The sequence below is a fragment of the Fundulus heteroclitus genome, unplaced genomic scaffold (genome assembly GCF_011125445.2).
Source record: "Fundulus heteroclitus isolate FHET01 unplaced genomic scaffold, MU-UCD_Fhet_4.1 scaffold_349, whole genome shotgun sequence".
In the NCBI taxonomy this organism is placed as follows: Eukaryota; Metazoa; Chordata; class Actinopteri; order Cyprinodontiformes; family Fundulidae; genus Fundulus; species Fundulus heteroclitus.
The window spans coordinates 76,627-90,416 of NW_023396759.1; the positions used below are offsets into that span (position 1 = coordinate 76,627).

At 42.6% G+C, this 13,790-nt stretch overlaps 1 protein-coding gene across 1 annotated transcript in view; it reads left to right on the plus strand.

Annotated features, from left to right (window-relative positions):
• LOC118559841 (NACHT, LRR and PYD domains-containing protein 12-like) overlaps window positions 1-13,790 on the plus strand; it is an 84,468-nt gene that overhangs the window by 42,523 nt on the left and 28,155 nt on the right. Inside the window, exon 7 of the mRNA XM_036130361.1 lies at window positions 739-912. Coding sequence (XP_035986254.1) covers window positions 739-912 — 174 coding nt within the window. The remainder of the gene's footprint in view (window positions 1-738; window positions 913-13,790) is intronic.

Consider the following 13,790-nt stretch of genomic DNA (forward strand, 5'->3'; position numbering starts at 1 on the left):
TTTTAGAGGGGGGGAATTAATGGTGGTGAAACCTCTCTCCTCTGAATGTGGATCTGAACCCAAAGCCACAGGGGAATTTCAACATGGAGACAACGTGGTTTACTTTTTAACAACTTATTTTAACAGATTCTAAACAACTTGTTTTATTGTGGACAACATCTGAGCTTTTACCTCTGATTTCCACATTTAATAAACGCCTCTCTGGGAGATTTTCCCAACATTTCTTTGCTTTTTCTCCGTGGCTCCCACGTCACCAGGAGGAAAAAAATGATCAGCTGACACATTTTCTACACATTAACATTCATGAGGTGCTTTGCATCGACCGTTTCTGCTTGAATCTGGGCGTGTAGAGGGCAGAACCTGAGCCAGAACCTGGTACCAAATGTATCGCTACAGCTGGGATCTAGAAAGAAAAATGGCTGCTGCTGTGCCTGAGCATGGTTTGATTCATCTGAATATTTTTAACATCCTCCATTTTCTTTTTCTTGGCGTTCACTTTTAGTACGGATTCCACCAAAAGTTTATAAATGAGAACCAGGACTGTAAAAACTGTTAAACAAGTTTTAACTATTGAAAGTTCTGATATTGTTGATTGTTGAAGAGCTGATGTCAGCAGGTCTTTATTGAAGCAGCAGCTTGTTGTCATTAATATTAATGAGAGTTCTTTAACTTGTTCTGTTGGACTGTTAGAACCTGCATCCTGGTGGCTTCAGCTCACATCTGTGATTCTTTACTCAGATTGTGGAGCTGCAGTTTGTCAGAGATCAGCTGTGATTATCTGGTATCTGCTCTGAAGTCCAACCCTTCTCATCTGACACAACTGGACCTGAGCAGAAATGACCTGAAAGATTCTGTAGTGAAGGAGCTCTGTGGTTTCCTCCAGACTCCCCTCTGCAAACTACAGACACTGAGGTCAGACTCCATGTTTTAGTTCTGATATTGGTGATGTGAAAGTTGTATTGACACTAAACTGCAGAAATCTGGCTGATATTCTATTGATCCACACTGAGGATCTTCATGGTAAAGTCTGCTTTCTTCTTCACTGCTTTGCTCCAGTTAAAGTTTCTTTTTTCCAACTTCCTGTCAGGATTTATTCAATAATCAGCAGAAAACATGAAACAATGAGCTGAATTTTTGTTTAGAGTTGCAGCGTTCATCCAGAACTGAGGAAGAGGAAGAGAGAAGAAATAAATTCCTAATGTTTCATTTATTTGAAGGTTTTTGATCTCTTTAAACCTTCATCTGTAACAAGGAGCTGAGCAGGCTGGACTCAAATGACAACTCAGATTCAGACAGTTTCCAAGATTCGGGTGTTTAATGATGGTCTAAGGTAAGTACACAGTGAATCAGTCAAAAAAGGCAGAGGTATCCAAAAACACTGGGCAGAGGCAGAGTTGTGGCACAAAAAGGTTAAAAAATCACTAGAAGCTCAGAGAGAAAGGGCTGGAACGCTTGCTGGAATATGCTAGACGAACTGGCAAGGAAAGAAGGGCACCAACTGCTTAAATACACTGGAGGAGAAGATAGGTAACAGGTGTGATCAATCAGGCTGGTGAAGGGCAGGCAGCAGAGGTGGGGCAAAACAAGTTGCCATGTCACAGTACCCCCCTCCTAATGGCCGGCACCGGACGGCCCAGGAAGATCAGGATGTCGTCGGTGAAAATCCCTCACCAGGTCAGGATCCAGAATATCCCTGGAATAGACCCATGATCGCTCCTCAGGTCCAAAGCCCTCCCAGTCAACAAGGTACTGCCTTCCACGACCCCTGCGACGTACAGCCAACAACTTCCTCACTGTGTAGGCCAAACCACCATCAATGAGCCGGGGGGGTGGAGGGGGTCTGGAGGCTGGGACTAAGGGGCTCTCCTTGGCTGGCTTGATGTTGCTCACTTGGAAACTTGGATGAATTCTCATTGATCTGGGAAGGGTTAGTTTTACATCCACAGGATTAAAGATTTTGGAAATTGGGAATGGGCCGATAAAACGAGGAGCCAACTTACGACATTCTGTCCTTAGTGGGAGGGTATGAGTCGCTAGCCAGACTCTTTGTCCAGGGTGGTACACAGGGCTTGCCACTCTGTGACGGTCAGCCAACCGTTTCTGCCGAACCGTGCTCTGGAGGAGGGCTCTACGAGCTCGAGCCCATGCAGCACTACAGCGGCGGACGAGGGATAGGGCTGAAGGAACATTAGCCTCTTGTTCCAGGGCAGGAAACATGGGAGGCTGGAAACCAAACACACACTGAAAAGGAGACATGCCAGTAGAAGAGCAAGGCAATGTGTTATGTGCATATTCTACCCATATGAGATGCTTGCTCCAGGTTGAAGGGTTCTGGCATGCCAGACACTGGAGGCCCTTTTCCAGCTCCTGATTGAGTCTCTCAGTCTGCCCATTCGATTGAGGGTGATATCCCAAAGAGAGGCTGACGGTGGCCCCCAGTAGAGAACAAAAGGCTTTCCAAAAACGTGAAATGAATTGGGGACCCCTGTCTGAAACAATATCCTTAGGAAATCAATGGAGACGAAATACATGCATTAACAAAACATCTGCAGTTTCTTTAGCTGAAGGTAACTTGGGCAGAGGAATAAAGTGTGCCATTTTAGAAAATCTGTCCACCACTGTGAGAATAGTAGTATTACCCTCAGATGGAGGAAGACCTGTAACGAAGTCCAGAGAGATGTTAGCCCATGGTCGGGATGGAACAGGTAATGGCTGCAGAAGCCCCGAGACAGGTCCACGACCAGACTTATTACGGGCACAAATAGGACATGCAGAGACATATTCTCTTACATCTTTTCCTATACTTGGCCACCAAAAACGCTGCCGGACCACAAAAATCGTGCGACTGATGCCAGGATGGATTGTGAGGCGGGATGTGTGGGCCCAGTGTATGACCTGTGACCTCAAGGCTTCGGGGACAAAGAGACGATTAGGGGGACAAGCTTCAGGAACCTGGAGACCTCTAAGTGCGTCCTTCACTCTCTCCTCAATCTTCCAGGTCACTGCTGCAACTATACATGAAGGAGGCAAAACAGAGGATGCAACCTCCGGACTTCCATCTGGCTCAAATAGACGGGATAGGGCATCATGTTTGAGGTTCTTGGAGCCGGGTCTAAATGAAACTGTAAAGTTGAAACGGTTAAAGAAAAGGGCCCACCTGGCTTGTCTGGGGTTGAGTCTCTTAGCTTTCTTAATGTACTCAAGATTTTTGTGATCTGTCCAGACCAAAAAGGGGTGTTCAGCCCCTTCTAACCAGTGTCTCCAATCTTCCATTGCTATCTTCATGGCCAAAAGTTCTCTGTCTCCAACATCATAGTTTCTTTCTGAGGGGGACAATTTCCTAGAAAGAAATGCACAAGGGTGGAGTCTATCATCCTTCACCGCACGCTGAGAGAGGACTGCACCTACCCCTAAGTTAGAAGCATCCACCTCCAAAATAAACTGGCGGTGAGGATCTGGAAGAGTGAGGACTGGGACAGATGTAAACAGTTCTTTTAATCTTAGGAAAGATTCTTGTGCTGCTGAGGACCACTCAAACCGTATCTTGTCTGATGTTAAGGCATGCAAGGGAGCAGCAATGGAGCTGAAGTTGCGGATGAACTTTCTATAAAAATTGGCGAAGCCGAGGAATCTTTGCAGCTGCTTACGGCTAGATGGTGTGGGCCACTCAGTCACAGCAGTAACTTTAACTGGATCCATCTCAATCTCACCTTCTGAAATGATAAAACCCAGGAAGGACACAGTGCGTCCATGGAAATCACACTTCTCAGCCTTGACATATAGTTTTGCATCGAGGAGTCGCTTGAGCACTTCCCGGACATGCTGAATATGGGTCTGTTCATCAGGAGAGAAAATCAGAATGTCATCAAGATAAACAAAGACGCAGACATTGAGTAGATCACGAAGGACATCATTTACTAGGGCCTGAAATACAGCAGGTGCATTGGTCAAACCAAAAGGCATAACTAAATACTCATAATGCCCACTGGGAGTATTAAAAGCAGTCTTCCACTCGTCCCCTGCTCGTATTCTCACTAAATGATAGGCATTGCGCAAGTCTAGCTTTGTGAAAATAGTAGTGTCCTTTAACAGTTCGAAGGCTGTAGAGATAAGGGGAAGTGGGTATCTGTTCTTTATTGTGATCTCATTTAGACCACGGTAGTCAATGCATGGCCGAAGTGTCTTATCCTTCTTTTCCACAAAGAAAAAACCAGCTCCTGCTGGGAATGAGGACGGCCTTGTAATGCCTGCCTTAAGAGAGGAGTCCACATAATCATTCATTGCCTTCATCTCGGGACCTGACAAAGAATATAATCTTCCTCTAGGTGGTGAAGTGCCAGGCAGAAGGTCGATTGTGCAATCAGAAGGGCGATGTGGGGGCAGAGCAGTGGCCTTAGCTTTGTTGAAAACTTCACGGAGATCACGGTAACATTCTGGTACCTTGGAAATGTCAGGATAATCCACTGGGTCATCAACAGGTTTTCTAGAGGGAGGAGTTGGAGCCAAGGAGGAAGGTCTTGAAGCAGCGAAACAAGTTGTTCTGCAGTCCTCGTGCCAAGAGAGCACTCGTCCAGACACCCATTCAATCTGGGGGTTGTGTTTGACCAACCAGGGAAGCCCCAGAACTACTGGCTGTTGAGGCAAACTAAACAGGTGAAAACTCAGGTACTCTGAATGGCCATCTGGGAAAGAGAGGAGAACAGGTTCAGACTTTTGAGTAACTTGGCATAACAAACTCCCATCTAGAGCATGAGCCTCAAGGGGTCTTTCCAATGGGAACAGTCCTAACCCAAGGTTCTTTGCCAAGGGGGAGTCTAAAAAAATTGGCATCAGAGCCTGAATCTATCAGAGCAGAATGGGTGACTGAACTCAGGGATGATGTTAACTTTACTTGTGGTAAAACACGAGAGGGATCAGAATTAAATGCTGTGGGGGAGTCTAAAAAAATTGGCATCAGAGCCTGAATCTATCAGAGCAGAATGGGTGACTGAACTCAGGGATGATGTTAACTTTACTTGTGGTAAAACACGAGAGGGATCAGAATTAAATGCTGTATGACTCACCCGTGCCTTCTGCTTCACTGGTGAGTCAGACCCTATTACTGGGCAGGAGATCAAGAAATGTCCTTTCTGTCCACAATAGATGCATCTCCCCTCCCTCATGCGGCGCTGTCGCTCCTCCGGAGACAATCGAGTCCTTCCAAGCTGCATAGGTTCCTCCTCAGCTGCAGAGGTGACACCAGGGAATGCAGAAGACCTATTGTTGCTGGGTGAAAAATTAAAGGATGAGCTCAGATGATCCCCCTGGACAGCTGGAGAAAATCTGAGTCTGGGCCTCTCAACAGCTTGGTCCCTCAGCCTCTTGTCCGTCCGTATTGCCAAGGAAATGAGGGAGTGCAGATCCTTAGGAAGATCTAGTGGGATCAACATACGTTTAACAGAGTCAGCCAACCCCGTAAGGAAGGAATCGAATAGAGCTGCATCATTCCAGTCGCTCTCTGCAGCTAATGTGCGGAACTCAATAACATAGTCAGAGGTGGACCTTCTGCCTTGGTGAAGACCCATGAGGGACCTGGATGCTTCTCTGCCAGCAGCAGTACGTTGAAAAATCTTAGAAAAGGTTTCTGAAAAAACTTTTCAAGACTCACATATAAGTGATCCTCTGCTCCACTCTGCCGTGGCCCAGGCTTGTGCTCTGTCAGTCAGGTGAGAAATCACAAATGCCACTTTGGACCTTTCAGTGGGGTAAGCTGACTTCTGTAACTCAAAGTGGAGACTACACTGGGTTAAAAAGGCTTTACAATCTCCTGAGTCTCCAGAAAATCGTTCTGGTTTGGCAAGGTGAGGCGTGGCAGAACTAAGTGTGTCATCACTAGGAGGAGAAGGATCCACAGAGGGGGTGGTTGACACAGGGCCGGTAACTGTAGCATCATTAACTTGAAGACATTTAACTTGGTCAGATAAAAGACGCAGTTGCTCACCCAGAGAAGCCATTACTGTCTGCTGCCTGTCTGCCATGGCCAAAAGGTCCAGACGGTATTGCGCAAGTTGCTCCTGCTGAGCTTGTAGCCGCTCACCCTGAAGTCGGAGAGCAGTGCGAACAGGGTCTGAGTTGTCTGAGTCCATGTTATGGCCAGTTCGTACTGTAACAAGGAGCTGAGCAGGCTGGACTCAAATGACAACTCAGATTCAGACAGTTTCCAAGATTCGGGTGTTTAATGATGGTCCAAGGGTCGGTACACAGAGAATCAGTCAAAAAAGGCAGAGGTATCCAAAAACACTGGGCAGAGGCAGAGTCGTGGCACAAAAAGGTTAAAAAATCACTAGAAGCTCAGGGAGAAATGGCTGGAACGCTTGCCGGAATAGGCTAGACGAACTGGCAAGGAAAGAAGGGCACCAACTGCTTAAATACACTGGAGGAGAAGATAGGTAACAGGTGTGATCAATCAGGCTGGTGAAGGGCAGGCAGCAGAGGTGGGGCAAAACAAGTTGCCATGTCACATCATCAGGTCAGTTTTTCTCAATTTTCTACAGGATGATTTTAAAATAATTGAATAAGTGGATATAATTCAACTGAAAACCAAAGTTCAGATCTTCTATTGTAATAAGTCTTTGCTGAGTTTGTTCCTGGACTTGGAGCCAGTTTTTAATGTTGTCTCTCTGTGTAACTGAGTCTGAGCCCTGATCTCAGGTCAGAAGCGGACAGCATTGGGACCCCCAGTGTGTATAAATGCCCCTCATGTGAAGCGGCTCAGAGTTCCACCCATCCCATCAGAAATTAATTTCTGTTAAAAGTCAATTAATTAGACTTTTTAAAAACCCTGGGTTATTTAATCGCATTTAAAGTGTGATATTTAAAGATCCAGTCTGGTAGGTGGCAGTAAATGCACCTTAAGTTGGTTGCAATCTGCCAATAAAAAAAAACAAAAGAAGAAAAAGTGTGTTTTCCTAATAGCATCCCCCAAGGAAGCATAGTTAGACCATTGTTTTTTCTATTATGATTAATGATGTGTTTGAAGATGTGGAAAATAAAATGGATCCTTCTTTATTTGCTGATGATAGAGCTATTTGGAAGAGGGGTAAAAATGTAAGTTTCATCATGAAAAAAGTTCAAGAAGCCATTAATAAAACAGAAGATTGATCCTTTAGATGGGGATTTAGGATTTCTGTAGATAAAAAAAGGTTTTGTTTTTTACAAGGAAAAAAGTTTCTGAAGAAATAAAGTTACAAATTTATAAATATGATTTGGAAAGGGTAAAACAATTAAAATTTTTGGGTATATGGTTGGATGAAAGGCTTACTTGGAAAGTTCATATTGAGAAGATGATCGATAAATGCAAAAGAGTTATAAATGTTATGAGGTGTTTGGTTTGGAATGAATGGAGAGCTGAGAGGAAGACATTGAAATCAATTTATACAGGTTTGATTAGGTCTGTTTTTGAATATGGATGTATTGCTTTTGGTTCAGCATCAGTTTCATTACTTAAAAAATTGGATATTGTTCAGTATCAAGCACTGAGATTATGCACAGGGGCCATAAGAACAACACCAACATCAGCATTACAAGTAGAAATGGGAGAAATGCCATTACAATTGAGGAGATTACAATTACTTTCCAGGGGCGGATCCAGGATTTTTTAAAGGGGGGTGCGCACCTAAGGGTCATGGGGTCAAGGGTCATGGGGTCGAGACAATGTGAGGCTAAACGACCAAAGAATGCCATCTTTACTCTTTCACACTACCCTAATTATTCATCTAAGGATTTTTTAATTGATAATAATTTTAATGGATGAACATAAGTAGAATTAGCATGATTACCTTATTGTAATTGAAAATGGGTTTTTAAGTCAAAATCTCGTGCTTTTTACAGCATGCACAAGGTTAAAAAGTAGTTTGAAGAAAAAATTATCCTTATCAACAATTAATCAAACAAAGATTTTCTTTATTTCCAGAAATGATATGTATACAGAAAATGAAATAAAAAGACCCAAGGACTTAAGAACAGTTTGGTATAGTTCAAGTGACAAAGGATTTTTTAACACATTTTAACAAGATAAACCATGTTGAGAATTTTTTTAAAAGTAAGTTAAACCAATGAACATGTACGGTGAAGTTAAGCCATAAGCCTATAATAGAACAGTAAGACTTGACAAAGAATAATGTTCTCTTCTACAACACCTTCAACTTTATGATGATGGTGATGATGATAATGGGTTTATGAATGTCAACCTTCTGGGATGCTTCTGGGCAAATATGTCTATAATTTTGTTGATGTCTAAATGAATGTCCTTGTGGACATACATAAGTAGCAAAGCCACAAACCTTTCCTGTCCCATTGTTGACCTCAGCAAAGTTTTCACTGCTTTAAGGCCAGAGTTAGCACGTTCCACAGAAGCACTTGTAAAAGGTATAACTGACAGAAGGTGACGAATCATAGAAATGTTTGGGTAGCACTTCATATTTGTTATCCTTAGAATTTCAGGGAGAAAGCTGGGTTTTTCCACTGATGATGACCACTTTGTGTGCCACAACTTCACTTCCTGCCTGAATGTTGATCCTGATGGTAGATCATCTTTATATGATGTAAAGATCTCTTTCTCACTTTCATCGTTCATCATATGCAAGTTGCTTGGCAATAGTTTTAAGCCTAGTATGTTTTCATAAAGGAGACCATTCTTAGTTTTAACAATAAAACGCATGTGGCACTAAAAGGTTTAGATCAGACAATACACACTACACAATAACTATTGTATGGGTGTCAATGTCCACTATTTTTTTTTTACTTTACACTCTTTTTTCATTACTTCTCAAAAACTGCAACAAAAATTAAATTTTCATAACTTTGCCGTTACTTGAAAAAGTTTTCCTGAAATTGCATTACTTTACAACTTTACACAACTTGTGAGAACACCATGTTTTCTCATTATCAACATTTTCTAACGATCATCATACTTTTTTTCTGTGGGGAGAATATAAGATTAAGGTTGATCAATACTCCAATCTGGAAGGTGGTGGTAATGCACCTAAAAGTTGTTTGCCAACCACTATTAAAAAAGAGAAGAAGAAGAAGTAGTAGTTAGTTATAGGCCCATAGCTCTTACTTCTAATTTATGTAAATTGATGGAGAGAATGATAACTAGGAGATTAATGTAAGAAATAGAAAAAATAGGTATTTTATCTCCTTATCAGAGTGGTTTTAGAAGTGGACGAACAACGGTAGATCCAATTGTTTGTTTAGAAAATGAAATAAGAAAGGCTCAGGTAAATAAATAAATGCTCTTAGCTACATTTTGATATTGAAAACATGTATGATATGCTTTGGAAGGAGGGTTTATTAATTAAGATGGATAAAATGGGAATTAAAGGAAAAATGTTTAATTGGATTAAGGATTTTTTAAAGAATAGAACAATCGAAGTAAGAGTTGGGGTAAATTATTCAAATATTTATGCTATACAAAATGGAACTCCTCAAGGTAGTGTATGTAGTCCATTGCTTTTTAATATAATGATTAATGATATTTTTGATAATATAGATTTTAGAATTAGTAAAGCATTATATGCAGATGATGGGGCATTATGGGTGAGAGGAGGAAATATTAGTGATTTAAAAAATAGAATGCAATCAGCAATTAAAACGGTTGAAATATGGTCACATAAATGGGGGTTTCATTTGTCTGTTGAGAAGACACAAGTAATATGTTTTTCAAGGAAAAGGGTTAATCCAACAGTAGATCTTATATTATATGGGCATAAATTGAAACAGGTAAATATCGTAAGGTACCTCAGCGTATGGTTTGATGAAAAACTTTCATTTAAGATACATATGCAGAAGATCATTGATAAATGTAAAAAAGGTATTAATATTTTGAGATGTTTGTCAGGGAATGACTGGGGGGCAACTAGTACATCTTTGATAAGAATATATGATGTTTTAATTCGATCTGTGTTGGACTATGGATGTATCGTTTATAAGTCAGCTGCAAATTCTTTGTTATTAGATTTAGATAGAATCCAAGCCAAAGCGCTTAGAATATGTTGTGGTGCTTTTAGAACATCTCCAATTCCTGCTCTTCAGGTGATTACTGGAGAAATGCCACTGGACTTAAGGAGGATGACACTGTCAATACATTACTGGTTAAATTTATAAGGACATGAGGAAAATCACCCTACTAAACAGATATTCAGAGAATGTTGGGAATATGGCCATCACATAAGGAGTTTTGGATGGGAAGGAAATATTTATGCATGGTATTCTGGGATAAGTAATATAGCATACTGTAAAACTGTAATTACATCTAAAATTGCTCCATGGTTATTTGAAATGTCAACAGTAAATTTAGAAGCCAAAAAAAATAGAACAGTCCTGTGGAGGTTTGTATCAAATTATGCAGCAGTATTTAGTTATAAGGTATAAAAATATGACACAAATATATACAGATGCATCAAAACAGGAAAATGGTAAAACACGAGTAGCAGTATATATTCTGAAAGAAAAAATTTCTATAAAAAGAAGAACAACAGATAATTTATCAATTTTTTCAGCAGAGATGTTGGCAACTATTTTGGCATTACAATGGGTGCTGGAGGTGAAGCCTAGAAATGTAGTTATCTGTTCAGATTCATTGTCTTGCCTGACTAGTTTTAAAAGTGGAAAATCTGAAAGCTGTCAAGATCTTCTAGATGAAGTCAGTTATTTAATATATGGTATAAAGCAACAAAAAAATAAGTATTCAATTTACATTTGTTCCAGCACATAAAAAGATATTATCATAAGATATAATAGTATAATGAATAGAAGAGAGGAAATATGGATAAGGTTGAGGATAGGGCATACTAGTTTAAATAGTGATTTAAAAATAATAGGGAAACATCCAACAGGTAATTGTTCTTATTGTGGAGAAATCGAAGAAGTAGAACATGTTTTGATTTATTGTAGAAAATATATAAAAGAGAGGAAAGAACTGGAAAGGGTATTGGGGAGTTCAGTAAAGATGGCTGATTTATTAGGGAAGCATCAATCAGATAAAATATTTAAAGCACTTATTAAATATTTAAAAGATACAGAATTAGCTGGGAAGATTTAGTGTGTATGTGTGTGTGAGAGAGTGTAAGTATAGATATAATTTAGTTTCATTAAGATATAAAGATATATAGGAAAATATATTTCTAAATTACATCTCCGTCCAGCTGATGGCGGTAATGCACACAGGATGTAAACTGCCAGAAAACACAACAGAAGAAGAAGAAGAAGTAGTAGAAGAAGAACAGGCTCGTCACTGCGCGCTATTATCCAAGATGGCGACGACCGGTGCGGCAGAGAGTGATTATTTAGCGATAGTGATGGAGTTTCATGGATTTATCATCATCATCTGAGAGCGATTTGGAATATATAGAAGACTTTCTTGACTGCAACCTGATTTTTGACGAAATCCAGCCCAGTTTGTGACAAGGAGACCAAAAAGGAACGATGCGAGTTGAATCTGTCTGCTGCGGCAGCGGTCTCCTTATTTTTGTGATGCTTTTCCACTTTTACCCGATGTATTGCAAGATCAAACTGCCATGCAGTGGGCATTGTTGCTTCAACAATAGCTCTAAAAAATTTCAATGGTGAAGTCCTCTGGGAATCCGAAATAATTGTTGTTTATCACAGCTGTGTGAGCGCAGTGCCTCTGCTAAGAAACAAAACAGGATGTGACGTCAGGCCGCCATTACTGCCCATATTTGGGCACTAAATGCCGCCCCCATATCGGTGATTGCGACGACAATTTATGCCGCGCCGGCGTCACGGTGCGTTCTAAATGACAGGTACTGGCTTTTAATCGTAATTCTATGAAGGATGTTTAAAATTTCGGGCTCTTTAAAAAATACTTTTGGTCTCCAAAAGGGGGGTGCGCGCGCGCCCTGCGCCCCCGCCTGAATCCGCGCCAGCTTTCAACTTACTGGTTTCTGTCAGGGTTCTCTGTGCTGCTCTGCTCTAACTCTACTCCTCAGGTGTGTCTAGTTGGCTGAGGAGGCGTGGCCCACACCTGCAGCTCGTTGCAGGCGGCTTCCTCTGGCTTCTTAAGCAGAGCGCTGACAGATGGAAGACGCCAGAGCCTTAACCAGTCGTGGTACGACGTGGCCTCTGTCCCAACTCTCGGAAACCAGCTCGTGAGTTTTTTTGCTCTTTTGACTTTGACTAATTTTGGTTCTCCCTGTTTTTGTCTCAGATTATTGGTGCTTGGAAGCACTCACCTGTCTTGACGTCTAGTCCGAAGAAACAGACCGGCAGAATCCGTCTGCTCAGATTTTGCTCTGGCGCTCCCCTCATACTTCCTGGATGTTACCCAGCGAGGCCTGAGATCCCCTCTCCCGGATTCTGCTGGTTCTGCGTTCACTCTGGTCAATCCATCTGTCACCATTGCCGACGAAGCTCGCTCAGGATCCCTCGCCAGTTACATCTGCCGTCCTCAGCCACTAGCCGCCTATCATCAGCAGAGTAGAATCATAGAGTTCCCTCGACGCTACTTCTTCCCGGTTAGGTCCGCCCAGCCCAATGGTAAGCAGCGCAACTTCTAGCAGTTCTCCTGGTTCTCCTTTCAGAGTCACTTACTCCCTCTCTCTTGCAGACTCTCCAGCCGTGACGTTCTGACCCTGCCGAATCGTCTGTAGTTCCGTCCGTAGATCTGCCTGTTTCCAAAATAAACATCTTAAAACTGTGCTTTGCCTCCCAATCGTATCTGCATGTGGGCTCGTCACCTGAAAACCATGACAGAAGAAGGCTCTGGCCTCCAAAGTCCAGCGGATACGTTCGGACGGCAGATAGCCGCACAGCAGGAACAGATGCAGTCGCTAGGGCTAGCCGTAAATTCAACACAGGAACAGCTTCAGAGATTAGCCGCTCAGTTTAGCCAGCTTATGGACACAGTCACTTCCGCGATGACGTCGCCTGTCACTCAAGACCTCAGCACCCCGCCTCCCGCCGCTCAGAGTACTGAGAATCAGAATCGGACTCCACCACTTGAGGGCGCGTCACCTTGTCCGGAGAAGTTCTCTGGTGACAGTGGGAGTTGCGGCGGGTTTCTATTCCAGTGTAAACTCGTGTTTAACCGTTCCCCTCAGACATTCGCCTCAGATCAGGTTAAGATATCTTATGTCTTACGACTATTAACGGGTAAGGCTCTTAGATGGGCTGAGGCTCGATTCCCTGATTGCCAGACATTCGGGTGTACTTTTCAGGACTTCGTTACCGAATTTAAGACAATTTTTTCACCTGAGTTAGATTCGGCTCAACAGTCTCGTCATCTCCTTTCTTTGAAGCAGCGTGGTCGATGCGTATCAGACTTCTCTGTGGAGTTTCGCACGTTTGCCGCTGCTGTGGGTTGGCAGCCGAGGCCGTTAAAGGCAGTATTTTTTCAGGCTCTTGATGAGACTCTAAAGGATTTTGAGGATTTTGTAGCGTTAGCTATCCGTTTGGATTCCCGGTTACGCAGTCGAAGCCGGGTTAGACCGGACCAAGCCTTGCGATCATGCACTTTTTCTGCGTTTACCCATAGGGGACCCCGGTCCAGTACACCACCTCCAGAACCCATAAAGTTGGGGCAGGTCGGTTTAACTAATAAGGAGCGTCAGCAGCGCATCTCAGGAAATTTATGCCTTTATTGTGGAGGTGAAGGTCATTTCCTAAGAGACTGTCCTGTTCGGCCAAAAGACCGAGTCCGCCGTTCGTAACGGGGAGAACGGTGGACGGTGACGGAACAATTCCCCGGGTAGCCACTAAGGCGCCTTCTCTCTCTCGCTTATGTTTGCCAG